We start from the raw sequence: 15,132 nt of genomic DNA on the forward strand, positions 1-15,132 counted from the left end.
TTCAGCACTAGGCTCCAGACACATCATTCAAGATGTAAATCTGTTGTCTGTCTGTCTGTGTGACAGTAAAGACACTGCAATGTGTTTGAGCCCTCCAAACAGGACTGATGGACGTGACAGTGCCCACAAGAGAGCCTTGACCTTCTGCCTTGGGTGTAAGAGGTCAGGTGTACACCAACAATCAGTTTATCTACAGTGCAGTAACCCAGCTGGGAGGAGGATGCCTTAGTCCATTTTAAGAGTGAAATCAATTGAATCACTGAGTTTAGGACAAGATTCATCTCTTCTGTCTTCCAGACTCATACCTGGCCAGATGACACACCTTGAAATCCTTCAGCTGTATTGCCAATATTTTTTCCTGCAGTTATGCGGATGAGGCAGCTACCTTAGATTGTATAAATCTATTTGAAGGCGATTAAAGGTGAGAAGAACCTACTCACTTTTGGTTTGCTTTCATCTGAAACATGTGGACAGTATTTTCTCCTATTGCCATCCTTAACTGCCTGCACAATTTGTGTTCTAAATCCCTCCAGTAAGGGGTTTGTTCTTGTCCCTTTCTGCAGGTAGATGACACAGCAGAGTGGTGGCTTACACCTACTGTGTCTGGATGTTCAGAGGTTAACCAGAGCTGGCTGGGGATGCTGGCATCATTTGTTAAAATACAGGAATTTGAATCTCATCAAAATATCACACCAGTAAAAAAAAAAAATCACACTCCTTCTAAAAAAAATTAAACCCTTTTTATTTGTATATTTATTTTTATATATAAAAGAAATACAAAAACAACCCCACAAACAATGCTGATTATGGCAATTCAGTTTTGTCAGCCCCCTCTGCTTGGGCTGCTGCCTCAGATCCACCGGGAGTGAGCAAAGTCCTCCGGTTGTAATGTCCTTTTATGATTCCAGAGTTATTGTTCTCATTAAGAATTTGTTTCTGTTTTTGCCTGTTAAGAGACTGTACAAGTCCTAATACAACAGCTGCTAATGAATACTGTCCAGTCAGTTTTCTTGGTTGTAAGATTAGAGGATTTGGTTGAACTCTTCCTAGAAGAAAATATGTTTTGATTTTTCCTTCCTGTTCACTGATACCTTTGACATAAATTTCTCCACGGTAGTCGAAGGCAAATCCCCGGTCCTTCAGGATCAGATACGTTTCTTCAGGCACTTGTATTCTGTCACTAACACCTGTGCTGTCCATTCGACTTGCCAAATTCACTGTTTTGCCCCAGATATCGTACTGGGGTTTCTTAGCACCGATAACTCCTGCTACGACAGAGCCATGGCTAATCCCTAATTAAAAAAAAAAAAAAAAGAAAAGAAAGTAAAAATAAAAGAGAAGGTAAACTGTATACAATAATGACTAAACCCCATATTTGCACTTAAGAACCAGGTGAAGCATAGTTCAGATACACATATCTCCAGGCTTAAGAAAGAGGTGCATATTTAAAGAAATTATATTTAAAAAAATCTGTAAAAGCTATAAAACATGAAAACTGATATCAGCAGGTTTATTTTATGGGACTCCTTTGTCAGTGGAATCACAATACTTTTGTGTCATCTGTATTCTGCACATTGTTGCCAAAGCTCCTGAAAATTTATTCTCAGATAATAGGAAAGATTTCTGGAACTACACTTGTTGAGGGCGACCTTGTTAGTGCTATACAGGCAAGAAAATGCATTCTTATGTTCTGTGAAGTGAAAATATTAAAGCATTCTGTGAAGCTATTGAAAGACTTCATTTTGTAAGATTGTTGCATAAAAAGACAAGCAATATCTTTTGGTTTATTTTCTAGAACAGTGATTTAAGAATAATTTCAGTAGAGTGCAAGATATCTTTTGGAAAAGGATTTTGGTTTCTTAGGTGTTTTTTTTTGTAAGATTTTTTTTAAATGGTGATAGAAATATTATCAAATACTCTTGCACTCAGGCTCTATGAAATCTTTACATGTGATCTACACTTACTAAATGAGAATGCCCATTCCTTGAGAAATCTTGGGAACTACGAGTTTTGCATTCAAAACTACTAGGAAGTGCAGATCAGATAGTGATGCTGTGACCCTCTATGCTGTGACTGATGAATATACTTCAGCTTTTCTATGGCAGGGTTATCTGTAAAAGACGTGTCCCTTCCAGGTGATTTTTTTTTGTTTTGGCCAGTGATCCAGTCAGCATGAGAAGTCATCAAATTTGCTCCTGCTATGTGCCATATATTCAGGGCACTTTTTAATGTCCTATTCCACTAGCCATGTAGGATATTCCATCCAGGGCAATTGCTTACTCATCCAAGTAATTCAGAGCTGCTGCCACTGGTCAAGTCAGAGATGGAATTCAATTTTTGTGCAAAACAGAAATTCTACTCCCAGATTTAGAAGAAATTACTTGTTTTACTGAAGAAGAATATTATGCAGGGAGATTAATTAGGGACTGTGTGAGTATCAGTCTTGGGGCTGTTCACTTTCTGTGTTATATCTATGGGTTCTTAGTACCAGACTTACTAAAGACAGTGAATTAATTATGTTCCCCATTCACAATTCACTGAAACTTTGAACCCCTGCAATCCCCAAATCAGGGCCTATATTCTGCAAATTGAGTATTTCATATTTCTGACTTTGCCTGGGATTAAATCAATTTGAAAACAGAGGATACAGTATTTGGACTCTTCTAAACCGTGCATGTCTTTGCAATGTTACTGGAATGCACTCTGGAGTCACATCCTTGCAGACAAAAACCCATTTTAACTCTGGTGTTTGAACCATGCTTACCAATCCGGAGTTCAAAGTTGTTGAAGGAATGCTTGTTGATCTCCTGTATGCTTTCATTCAGAGCTATGGAGAAGTCAGCCAGGGCACATAAGTGTCCCCATTTGTCTTCACATTGCTGAGGAAAAAATTATACACCAATATGTCAATAAAGTTTTGTGTTTGCCCAGCTGCCACCCATCCCTACAAGTACCAAGGGTTTGCATTTGAAATGTAGCCTCGACATTCTAGATGAAAGAGAGGTACACTGCTGTTAATGGTAATGCTTCCCATTATGTTGTACTTGTATAACTGGATAGAGAAGGGCCAGAGAAAGTAACTTTCTGTCAACAATCTGACAGGCAATCGCGAGAATCAACAAGGCTGAGAAAGAAAGTATAGAGAGGACTGAAATTGCTCAGACTCAAGGGTCAAAATCTAGTGAGAACAAGGGATGACCCACATAAGCATGAAGTAGATTGAAAGAAGTAAAGGATGTGTAATTCTCCTTTGCTGAAACTATCACCCAGGAAAAGCATCAATTCAAGTGCTCTCAGAGATGTAATGATGACAGGAACAGCAGGGCAAGCCAGGCAATCTGGGGTTGGTTAAGGGAGAGAGAAAAGGCTCTTCTGTAGCTCATTAATTGCCCTTGCTTAGGGCAGGCAAGTCACTCCCTGCTCCTTCCCTTCATTTCCATTTCTACAAAGCAGTCAATATACAGACGGGGACTGCAGTAGGTTTTAGTCTTCCCAGAACACCAACAGAACTGATCACTGTGGCTTTGGCCCAATGATTGTATGATGTCTTCTCATCTGTTCTGAAGCAAGGCAACTCCTTCAAATTTCCAGTTCATAGTACAAAGGATTGTAAATCTCTCCCCAGGTCATGCAGTCCAGCCTTTGCAGTTTTCATCACCCTATATGTTTAATACTGAACATGAACCTCTCCTTGGCATCCCTGTTCTGTTCACACCATGCTTGGTCCTTATCCTTAACTGGCTCTGTTCACAGCATGCCAACCTCCCTCAGCAGCCTGCACCTCTAACGTGCTGACAATGTGGCAGACATGTACGTACAACAAGTATATTTAAAACAACCATTAAAATTCCATTAAGCTATTATAGTTCAAGAAAAGAGATGAGTTAATCAGTCTTGGAAAGGCAGTGAAGATTTTATCCCTATGAAATTTTACCCCCATCAAGAGTTAAAGGAAGTGATTAGGAGCTGTGTAGCTATAACCAACTATCTCCCTGGTGTTCTATCCTTCTTTGTTCATGTCTACACAGAAGCATTTTGACAATTAAAAATCCCATGCATATCTAGTTTTATGGATTTCTAGCTGTCAGCATCACTTGTTACTCTGTAGGTGGGAGATGCTCAGCTAGTTACACTCCACGAGTTTTATAATGTATTCTTAACAAACAGTGGAAATTTTCTGGTTTATAAAGCTCATAATAATCCGTCTTCTTCTTTTCAGAAGTTGTGATCAATGTGGGCAAATCTGATTCCCAGCCTGTGACTGACCAGGGGCATTGCGCCCCTTCTGTGCTGCTCTTCTTGGGGATTGGCACCAGTTGCCAAAAAAACAGATTTCAGCAACAGCTGGCTTCTCACTAGATGTATTTTGGAGCCTTATCTGATTTGTTTCTAGGCAAATACTTGGTTAGAATTATGAATGGATTTCTCTCATCTGACTTATGGGATGTTTATGGCTGTGACTGTGTGTGTGTTCTCTGTGACTATTTATCCCCTCAGCTTGGTTTGCTTGCTCTTCAGTTGAACCAACCACCTGCTTTCTTTTGATGTGTACTTATCATGCTGCCTGTAGATATGCTGTATTAAAAAAAAGTACAAATGCAGCATTACACTTGCATAAGTACACTATCAGTTAATAGGTATCTCTCTTCATCAGCTATTGGTGGTTGTCAGTTATGTTCCTGTCTGAATTACTGAGGTGGCTTTAGAGTATGTCTGAAGATATAGATAGACCTGATCTAGATTCACATTGGTGTGATTGAAAGGAAATTTTTTTCTCCTGTAAACTTAAATTTGAAGAAAGAATCCATATGTTTCTTGTTCCAAGCACAAGATGGCATTTCAATTCATTGAGAAGTGTAACTGCTGTCTGCCAGAAGCCCCAAATGTCTATTTTATTTTAGCAAAAAAAGTTTTATGAACAACATAAAGATAACACTTTTTATATTTTTGAATATGAATGGTCAGAATAATCACAAGCTTTGCTCCTTGAAGAAAATTATGCTCTTACCTGTTTTTCAGGTGACAATCCTGATACGGCCATGTACGTGCTGCCAATTGTTTTAATTTTTTCAATATCTTGAAATCTCTCTTCACCTAGTAACTAATACATATGTAAAAAAAAAATTGTTAAAATAAAAAAATAATTTTTAAAATAAAAAATACTGCATTACTTCTGTAGTTCCTAACACAAAATGCTTCTAAGCATATGAGAATGTATCATTACACTTTCCAGTCTGTTATGGCACATCATTTATTCTGGATCCCAGGGAGCACTGTCTGGAACTCTGGATCATCTATTCACTGAGTGCATGCAAGCTAAATTATGCTGTTTGGTAAATTCCACAGTGGGCAATATAAGACATGCATACCCCAGACTAAGAGAAATGCATCCAAGTCCTGCATTTCCTGAGGTATGATCACTGAATATTAGTGAAGACAAACTCTCTGTGTATCTGTGTGTGAATAGAAGACTTGAGTCTTCTAAAAGTGTTTCTAAAACTCTGCTGGAGGAACTGAATTTGCAAAGTAAGTGGTGCTACAGCAACAATTATGGTGATGAGACCAATATTCAAGACCAAGCTGCTTGGGGCTCTGAGCAACCTGGCCCAGAGGGAGGTGTCCCTGACCTGTCAGGGGGGTTGGAATGAGATGATCTTCCCACCCAAACCGTTCTATACACAGTCAATGGATGGAGGTAGATGCCTCCAAAGAAATCCTGTAAGACACCAAGTCCTCTTATATCTCCTGCTTCCCCCTGCTTAGGATCAGACTGGACACCAATATGTCCATTGGATCATTCAATCTATACATTTATGTATTTTCCCTTTCTGACAAAAATTCCAAGAACCCATGGGAAATGGTAAATCCCTGTATGTATTTGGAATTTGCTATAGCTATGGGTGTTAGAAAGAACTTGTCAGATTGAGAAGAAGAAAGAAGAGGAAGAAAAAATTTAGTTGAGTGACTAAAGCACTGAATGAAGTGGGAATGAAAGTTTGGTCTCTATTCCAAGTCCATATTTATGGTTTAACTTAATACTTTCCATGAAATAGAAACCAGAGCCTTACATTCCTTGAAAGACCTTAGCAGAGTTCAAGATGTGGATTCTATCAGTGACAACAGAGTGTGGGATATGGGCATTAATCACCTCATCACAGGAAAATGTTTGCTTTTGGTGTTAATGCCAAATACCCTGTGAAACTTTGAGATAAGTTGTATGGTATCTAATAAATTTAGGAATCTATATGGTTATGAAGTCATGGGAGGAAAAAAAAAAGCACTTCTCAAAGAAAAGAAATTTCAAAATTTCAATTCTAAAGGCTCAATTTAGTTAAGGTTTAAATGGAAAAAAAGTAGTTTTGTGGTCAGGCAAAAATATAACACAATATTTTTCCCCTTTCCTTTTCTACACTGCACATTCTTTTTTTCCATCTTGTATGTTGGAATTTCCTGTCCACTAAAGGGATTATTTCATTCAAAGGGAGAAACATACCAAAGGCATAAGATGAAATATCCCCTGCCACTGCAGTAACCCCAGAACCGTCAGCCGGAGCGCCGGGGCCTGGGGAGATTCGCTGTTGGTGTGCAGATATGGCACCATCTGCCTCTGATGGGAGGCTGCACAGCATTCCACGGAGGGAACACAAAGCCATATGCTTAATGGCTCCTGTCCAAGCCAGGAAAGTCCAAAGACTTGACCTGCTTCTCATTTTTCTCCAAACTGCCAGAACGACCCATTGTGTACCTTTCCCTCTTACAAGGGCAGCTCTTCCAACTGCTCTCTTAGAGAAAAAGATTGTTTCTTGTAGCTCTGCCTCTGTGAGAAGTCTGAGAGCACCATGTGCTTGAGCAAGGGGAGAAAATGGTCTTGCTTCAAAACAGTCCATGTTTTCATTTCCAGATGGTTGCTGGAAGCAACAGCAAATAGCACACTAATTTAAAATGTATAATAAATATCTAAAATTACCCTTCTTAGGAAAGAAAAAAACATTGGCTGTGATGTAATTTAGAAAAAATTATCACAAGTTATGGGTTTTTTCTCATTCATTATTGTTTCCAAATCTCCTGTCTGCTTTTTTTTTTTCCTCTGCTTTATATGGCCTGTTCAATAGATTCTTTCCTTCTTCAATGTAAGTAAATAATGGTCTATTTACTAATTACTTTCTTAATGGTATGACAGGATGATGGATTTTGATACTGGGGAAAGATATTCCAGCTCAGCTGCCATTTGTTAAAACATTTTAAATAGGCTGCTAATTTAACATGATAGTCCAGGGACACATTTTCAAACTCTAGAATGTGGTTTGTATCTAAAAAGAAACGAATGGATTGATGCTGCAATTCATGTACAGCCAAGGTTGTGTGGAGGTCAGACCTTGGGATCACATGTACAAAATTGTACAAAAAAAGAATATTGCAGGACATATCACACAACTTCAAAGTAATCAAAGAATCTGAAAGAAGGATCCAGTGTTCTGTTGAAACCTCTGCTTGTGGCAACATAATATATTAATATCTTTTGTAATATACACTATGTAAATCACTGTAGAATAAATAAAATGCAAGAAAATAAAAGAATCTGTGAACAAGAAAGCTCTTCTGAAAACACAAAGCCCAACTGTAACATTAAAATACATAAACAGCAAATTAAATAGCCTAGAAAGAATATTACATTAAAAAAAATTCCTTCAAGACTCATAATATCTTCAGAAATGTTATAATGTTAATTTTTTGGACTAACATCTCTAAGAAAGGGAGTTTAGCCCTGTATGTGTCTTACAACTGCAGTCATATAAAAAGCAAGTAATTATAAAAAGTAGGTTTCAATGTTAATATTTGTTTCTTTTTGCCAGTCCAGAAACTAGCACCTCCTGTTCTGCCTCAGCTGGCAGGAATACTGGATAACTTGGAAGTCAAGAAATTTGTGAGCCATGAGGGAAAAAGAAAAAGAGTGAAGGCTGTGTTTTGACAATAGTCAACCACCTATTCTGCAAAACTCACTTTTGGATCACATTCTCCCACTCCCTAAGAAAGACCCAGTCACAATCTGACTCCTCTCTGGGTATGTACCCTCTACAGTTGTCAGTGACAGGTTCTGTTCCAATTTTCACTATTTATTTACTATTTTGTTGCAACTGTCTTTGTCTCCCTGACATAGACCTATTACTATGGAAATCAAAGTAACAGATCCAGCCTGTAACCTTGTTATGTTGCAATAACAAGGAAAACCCTCTAAAAAGAAGAAATAACTCAAATTTCTTTCTTGTGTACCTATCACATTTTCCAAAGCAGGTAAATTTGTATTTTTACTATGGTTTCCATTCAGAAACATCATTTGGCCCTGTAGACAGATCATCTCTGATATTATTATCTCTGTAAGGAAAAGAGGAAATTCACAGTGTAGAATATGATCTGAGCCTAGGAATTCAATTCAGTTGTCTAAACATGTATGTCCAGTGTGATCTAGAGTATTCTTGCCTTGAAAACCTCCAGAACATGAGTTTTCAACGTGCCTGCTCCAGAACATGAGTTTTCTGGCAATGCAGTGTGGGAGCTGACAATCCCACGTGGGTGTCCCAAATCACTTAGGATGTATCAAATGACATCAGGTGCCTTTGTCTTACACTCCTTACTAAGATTTCTACACCAAGGTATCTCTCCAGAGGTGTTCATTTGCAGAGTTTCCCCATGGATATCAGAGCTGTTCTGCTCTCAAGGGGCACATCTGCATTTTCCTCCCAGGGCTGTATTGGAACAGCAGGAAGAAAAACAGGGAAAAAAAGGAATTGTGACATTGTATAGTGTCAGTCAACAGTTACATGGAGACATTGCTAGCCCTGAAACATTGCACCTGGAATGATTTCTGGTTCCTTTTCCATGGATAAGGTTACTACTTTCAGTTCTTCTGTCTGGCATATCACCTTTCAGATTGTTTAGACAGAGTAAACTAATGACACGACCATGCTGCAAGTAGGTTAGCAGTCAGCAGGGGACCCTGTAATTTCATTTGCTGCCTGTACCAAGAACATATCTATTCTTCAACTAAACATGTCTGGGATATAACACAGTCTCTAATTAAGTCCTTTATTAATTACAGAGTAGGTGTTAGGGGCCTGAAAGTAATATTGTGTTAGAGTTTTGATTAAAACCTTGTCTTCAGTAATTGCCACAGCAGCAAAGGAATTTTGTTGTGAAGATTACATGAATGTGCATGACAAAATATCTTAATGCGAAGACTATTGCTATGAATTAATTTGAGTGGTAATCATTTTAATCAGATCTGGAAATAAAAACAAAACTATTAATCAAGAAGAATGCTGACAGCTGTGTTAGATACTGGAGGTAAGAAGCAGGCATTTATACCCATGGGGAATGCAGTGCGGGAGCTTAGCAGGTGACAGAGTTCTTTTTTTTCTCAGTTAAAATGCACAGGGAAGTGTTCCCAGTGAATTCTTCTATTTCCCACTCATAGTTTTAGTATCTCACCAATTATAAGGATAAACTCTCAATTTCAGTGTCACTAATCTTAGCCTTGGTACAATCTTTAAGAGCAACCCCATGCTCAGGTGCCCGGGATGGAAGTGACAGACCAATGATACCATATTTTCCCCTTCCCTTTTCTCTCTGGATCATTGCAGTCTGGAGCATAGGTCCAATCTTGTTGCTAGGTAGAGGTGGTTCCAAATCTATTTTTACCACTCAGGGATCTCAGGAGGGCTACACTCTCCTGAAAACTGCCTGCAGTACAGAGGTTAAAATTCTCTCTGCTAGGTAACTTTGGCAGTATTTTTTCATCCTTCCTGGTTTTGAATTTTTTTAAAGCTCTTCTTTGGCCTATGCTTTGTCTCCTTTCCTTTTCTCCTGAAATGAGCCCAATTCCTCTTGGGCTCATTTCAGGACATGATACTACCTGTATAAGCTTCCTTACAAACTACTTTACAGAGTATGCAAATTTATCCTGACTTCCTCTTCAGTTATCAGGTTTTCTTTGCTTTCACCTAGCAATAGCTACATTGGGGATATGACTTCTCTTCTTTTTTTCTTGTCCCCTCCTCAGCTCCTTTTCTGAAATTAACTGGACAGAATACCTAAATAAATTCTTTTTTCCTTTCTGTGTCCTTTCCATAAACAAAAATCCCTTCACCTCTGAATTCTTCAGTGAAAAAAGCAGCTGTACTTCATTTATCTCTCTATAAAAATCCTAACCAGACAAGTATTTTCAGTTAATATGTCACCACCACCTTTCATTATCTACCTAACATTTGCTTCTGAGCTGTGTGCTTCACATTTAACTGGGCACTGTTTTACTGTTTAATATTCATTGAGTCTATTCAATCACCACCTTTAAAGCAACATGTTTGTATTTAGACCACTATTTTTCAGAACAGTTGCAGATATGTTCATATGTCTTTCTTCTACAGAACTGAAGTATTTTCTACTTTCAGATACTCTGGTGCAGATTTGAGCTTTTATGGATGTTTATACTTGAGTATTGCTTTCAATATCTATCTCATTAGATCATTCAGGATAATGTTTGGCAGGATGAAGGGCAAAAAAGAAAACCAGACAATTGTAATATGAGAGAAAAAAAATCAGAGAATTATTGGAAGTAAAATAATCACCAAATTTGATAATTTAGGATGACATATTTGCCATGATAGTTTAAACACTATAAAGGTTTCGCTAGTAGCTGGCATTACCTCATCAAAGTCTGCAATGATTTCATTCAGTAAGCGCAGACATTCTACTCCTTGGTTATTCATTTCAGTCTGGGAATAAAAGTCAGCAAATCCAGGAATAGAAGCAAACATCACACCAACAGCATCATAGGACTGAGAGTATAATTCCTGAAAAAACAATGAGGAAAAATGAAGTGTTAACATAATAGAGAAAGTGCAATTGGAAGCGATTAAAATAGCTTTCTTAATTTTCCATTCATAATACCTTAACCTCTGATGCTGACATGAGTATATTAAGGGCTAGCCAGGTTCAACAGGAGGAGGCTGACAGCTCTTAATATTTTAATTGCAGATTATATGCAGAGTTTTCTCTTTCTTTGAATGCCTGCTCTTTCTGCTTCTCAGGTCAAGGAGCTACACCAGCAAAAGTGAAATAGAAATTTTTCTTTTGATTTATATGAGGAATGACTTGAATACATGAAGGATTCATTGTCAAGTGCAAATACCAGTTAGCACATTTTCTGGTGGATAATTTGTACTTCACACTACTGTAGCTCTTTGCAAGTTTGTTTATTCACAAGTTTTCAGAAAAACCTTACTCTGGTAAACTCTGGTTCTCCTGAGGTGGCTGTGGAGCTCTTAGGTTGCCTGGCTCTGGGAGATGTTCTTGCTCTTAGGGTTCAAAAGGAGGGAGAAACAAGTGGGAGTGGTAATAAAGTTACTGGGGAGAACAGAAAGCAGCTTATAAGGGATCAGTCACAGAAGGCTATTAGGATAAAGTATGCCCTGCAATAAGCTTCCACTTACATTATTCATATAATTCACTCTAGTACTGAATGACAAATTTATTTATGAAGGGTCTTGTGTCATTACATATGTGAAAATGTAGACAGTTCTTGTCTGAACTAAAGCTAATTTTTAGGAAAAAAAAATAATTTTAACTTTAAAGATTCCAGGGATTGCTACCACAACTCCTGGTATGCTTTTCTTGCAGCTAATATACCACCATCATATATATTCTCCTTTGATTTTTTTTTTCCTGGCTTCAGCTTCTGTAGTTTTAGGTAATGGTGGACACTTCCATTTCTGTTTATGAACCTTTCTTATGTCATTATGACCTGAAGTATTTTTTCCTCAAAGTTCTTGTTAGTGGCTTTAAGAAATGTTAATACTTTGGTTTCATGATAAAAAGACGTACTGCTGATTGCCATACACTTGACATGAACAATTCAGGCCCTTATTTCTTCATCCTGCTTCTCCCTAGAAAAGCATCCTGAACCTCTGCTTTGCTCTTTGATATGCTGCTAATGATTCTAATTATCCAGGCTCTTTTGCAATGTGTCTTAGAGTAAATGTGGGCAAATTCCTTTAGTTTGCAAAGCCACTGCAAAGCTTTGATTGAGAAAACATGATTGATTCCCTTCCTGCCCTTACATTTTGTTTCACTGAAGAGCATCCTCAGGGTTGTAGAAGCCATACCCTAAGAACACTCTTACTCCCTTTTGTGGGTACAGAAAAAGGTAATACACACATTAATTCATGGGTGCTTATGAAAGATCTGAAAATGTGTGCTAGGAGAAGTACGAATACACTCAGCCATACTCGTGCCTGTGATAATGAATATAGAAAACAACTGCCTGAGCCTTCAGTTGCTCCATTTTTCTATTTTTGGTAAGAAGCATAAGGACAGAAATAAAACAACCATAAGAAATTGCTACAGTACATATTTGGGAATTCATTTTTTTGAGAGCAGAGAAATTAACTTAATGGCCAGACATAAACTGCAGGATTGATTGCCCTGAAATCTAGTAGATTTTTCTGTTTGCCATCTCATGCATAAATCATCCCCAATCATAGTTACTCTGGAAATTGCCTTACAAAAAGCAGGGGTGGTGGAATTTAATTCACTGGCAAATTATTGAAGCATCAGCAGTGATCCATGGGGCATCTGCTTGCTTCTGAACATTATTATGCATGTGACTGTACGTGAATGAAAGTGTAAGATGGGAAACTTATTCTGTGAAAATCCATAATGCAGATATGCCAGAACACACTGTTGACTGGTATCAAGGTCTGCTCCACTTGCAATGAAACATTTGAACCTGGTTGCTTTCACACTCACATTTTCTCATGTGCGTAGCAGGGTTTCTACGGCACTTTCATACCCGCCGAGTTTAAAATTTCTCTAGAGTAATTTCTAAAGTGCCTTTTCTTGGAGGTTCTCACTGTGTCATCCTTCCCTAGGTGATACTTGAAATCAGAACACAATGATTCCTCATTGTGCAGTCTAATTAGTCTGCCTACATCCATTTCCAAAATGTACAACAGAAAATGGTAGCCTTAATTCCTTTTTGCTGCATGATCAGTAGATATGTCAGTGCTGGCAAAGTGAATCTTGCAACATTCCTTCCCATTATAAAAGATAATTCAAACACTGCGTGAAAATAATCCAATTTCATCATACAGTACCTTAATATATATGTAATATTATAATATGCATTTACTGTGTTTCAAATGAGGAGTAAGTGACTTACTGCTGCTATCAGAAACAAATTCTGAAATTTCCTTTATCCATCTTCAAACTTTTAGGAATATTCAGAGACTCCATTATCATGCTTTTCTCTGTGTACTGCAAAAAATTTTTAGGAACATAGCCACAAACTGTTGCTGAAATGGGTGTTTTGTTATCTGCCACAAACAGGCAATTCAGGGGCAATATGAAAAGGCAAAAATGTTCTCTTGTCTGAAGATATGAGAGCCTCAGGTCTGTTGCAGCTTGCTCCTTCCATAGTCACTGTCAGGGCTCTAATAATACTTGTGCAACACTGGGCTATCATAAACTTGCACAGACATTCTGCTAAATTCACGTCTCTTTTATATGAATAGTAGATTTTCATAGACTCAAATACTAGATTTTCATGGACTCATAGATTGGAACAGACTTCTGAATCTCATTTAGTACAATTTGCTTTTAATGCAGGACCAATTAGATCAATTCTTTCACAGCCCTTTTGATTTGAGGGCTGAACCCTGCTCTGCCTTCACAGAATCACAAAACCACAGAATTATGGAATTTCTGAGGTTGGAAGGGTTGGAAGGACCTCTGGAGGTCATCCAGGTCATCCAGGCCAACCCCTCTGCCCAGGCAGGGTCACCTAGAGCAGGTTACACAGGAATGCCATCCAGGTGGGTTTGGAATGTCTCCAGAGAGGGAGACTCCATGACCTTTGTGAGCAGCCTCTTCCAGGGGCCTGCCACCCTCTATGCAAAAGAGTTCTTCCTCATGTTGAGGTGGAACATCTTGTGTTTTAATTTATTGCCATTGATTCTTGTCCTGTCCCTGGGCACCACTGAAAAGAGCCTGGCACCATCTTCTTGGTACCTGCCTTGGAGACATTCAAATGCATTAGTGAAATCCCTTCTCAGTCTTCTCTTCCCAAGTCTCTCCTCACAAGAGAGATATTCCAGTCCCCTAACAATGTCTTCTTTATAAACACTCATTAGGTACTTGAAGGCAACAATGAGCTGCTCTTTCAGCCTTTTTTTTTAAAGTTGTATGATCTCAGCTGTCTCAGCCTCTCCTCACGTGTTATGTCCCCCAGTCCCATAACCATCTTGATGATTTATTGCTAGAATTTTTCTGTGTGTGGCCCATATGTGTCCTACTGGTGAGTTCAGAACATGGAAACATCACTCCGGGTGTGGTCCTAGAACCTTTACTTCAAAACACGATTATTTTTCAATGTTAATCAGATACCAAATATTGGCAGTGTTGGTGCAATGAATCTTATAGAAAAATAAGTTTCAGCAATTTGCTACCAGGCCTACATTTCTTTTACTGATTAGACAAAAATATCAGAAAATTGACACATACTTCATTATCCCGGTCCTTCTCCAGGAAGTGACGGGCAACATGACTGGGTAAAATATTCCGTAGCATGTTTTCATTGTGCTCCCTCAGCTCCTTCATTTCATTGATTTCTTCTTTTGCTTGAACACGCCACAGAAAATCCAGCCTTGCTGTGTATTCAAGCTGTAGTTTTAGAAAGGGAAAGAGGCAAAAATAAAACCTGACAAGATAAGAGTAGAGATTGTATTGCCATCCTGGCAGATTGCTCCTGCCATGTAACCACCTTCAGTGCTGCTGAAGATCTCTGAAACAATATTATTTTCTTGCCAGAAAAAGAGATTTTTTTCTTTGCCTTATGTACAGTGAGACTCTCAGGGTAATCTTGAGCAAAATAATATTTGTCATATTACTGCTATGGTCAGTGGATATAAACTGTCACCAAATTATTTTCCCTTTAAGCATATCCTTATTATTTAGATAATGGAGTCTGATAGGAGATAAGGTATTGGCAGGTATTGATATGAAATAAATATGTTCCCCTTTTCATATGTATTTTCAAATTAAGTAGAAAATTAGTGTAAGACTAACTCTAAACTCTTGGCA

General features: G+C 38.2%; 1 protein-coding gene and 1 long non-coding RNA gene across 3 annotated transcripts in view; one reads left to right on the forward strand and one right to left on the reverse strand.

The window, feature by feature from the left end:
- The window catches only part of LOC140682480 (uncharacterized), a 155,627-nt gene that overhangs the window by 67,132 nt on the left and 73,363 nt on the right, over nt 1-15,132 (forward strand). The gene's annotated exons all lie outside the window — the stretch shown is intronic.
- ADCY8 (adenylate cyclase 8) overlaps nt 719-15,132 on the reverse strand; it is a 117,632-nt gene continuing 103,218 nt past the window's right edge. For both annotated transcript variants that reach the window (XM_030266702.4, XM_004174209.5), the window contains 5 exons: nt 14,554-14,712; nt 10,701-10,847; nt 5,009-5,101; nt 2,765-2,879; nt 719-1,292 (listed from right to left, as the gene is read on the reverse strand). In XM_030266702.4, the coding sequence (XP_030122562.2) occupies nt 805-1,292; nt 2,765-2,879; nt 5,009-5,101; nt 10,701-10,847; nt 14,554-14,712 (1,002 nt within the window). In that variant the 3' untranslated portion in view covers nt 719-804. The remainder of the gene's footprint in view (nt 1,293-2,764; nt 2,880-5,008; nt 5,102-10,700; nt 10,848-14,553; nt 14,713-15,132) is intronic.

Source organism: Taeniopygia guttata, chromosome 2, assembly GCF_048771995.1.
Source record: "Taeniopygia guttata chromosome 2, bTaeGut7.mat, whole genome shotgun sequence".
Lineage (NCBI taxonomy): Eukaryota > Metazoa > Chordata > Aves > Passeriformes > Estrildidae > Taeniopygia > Taeniopygia guttata.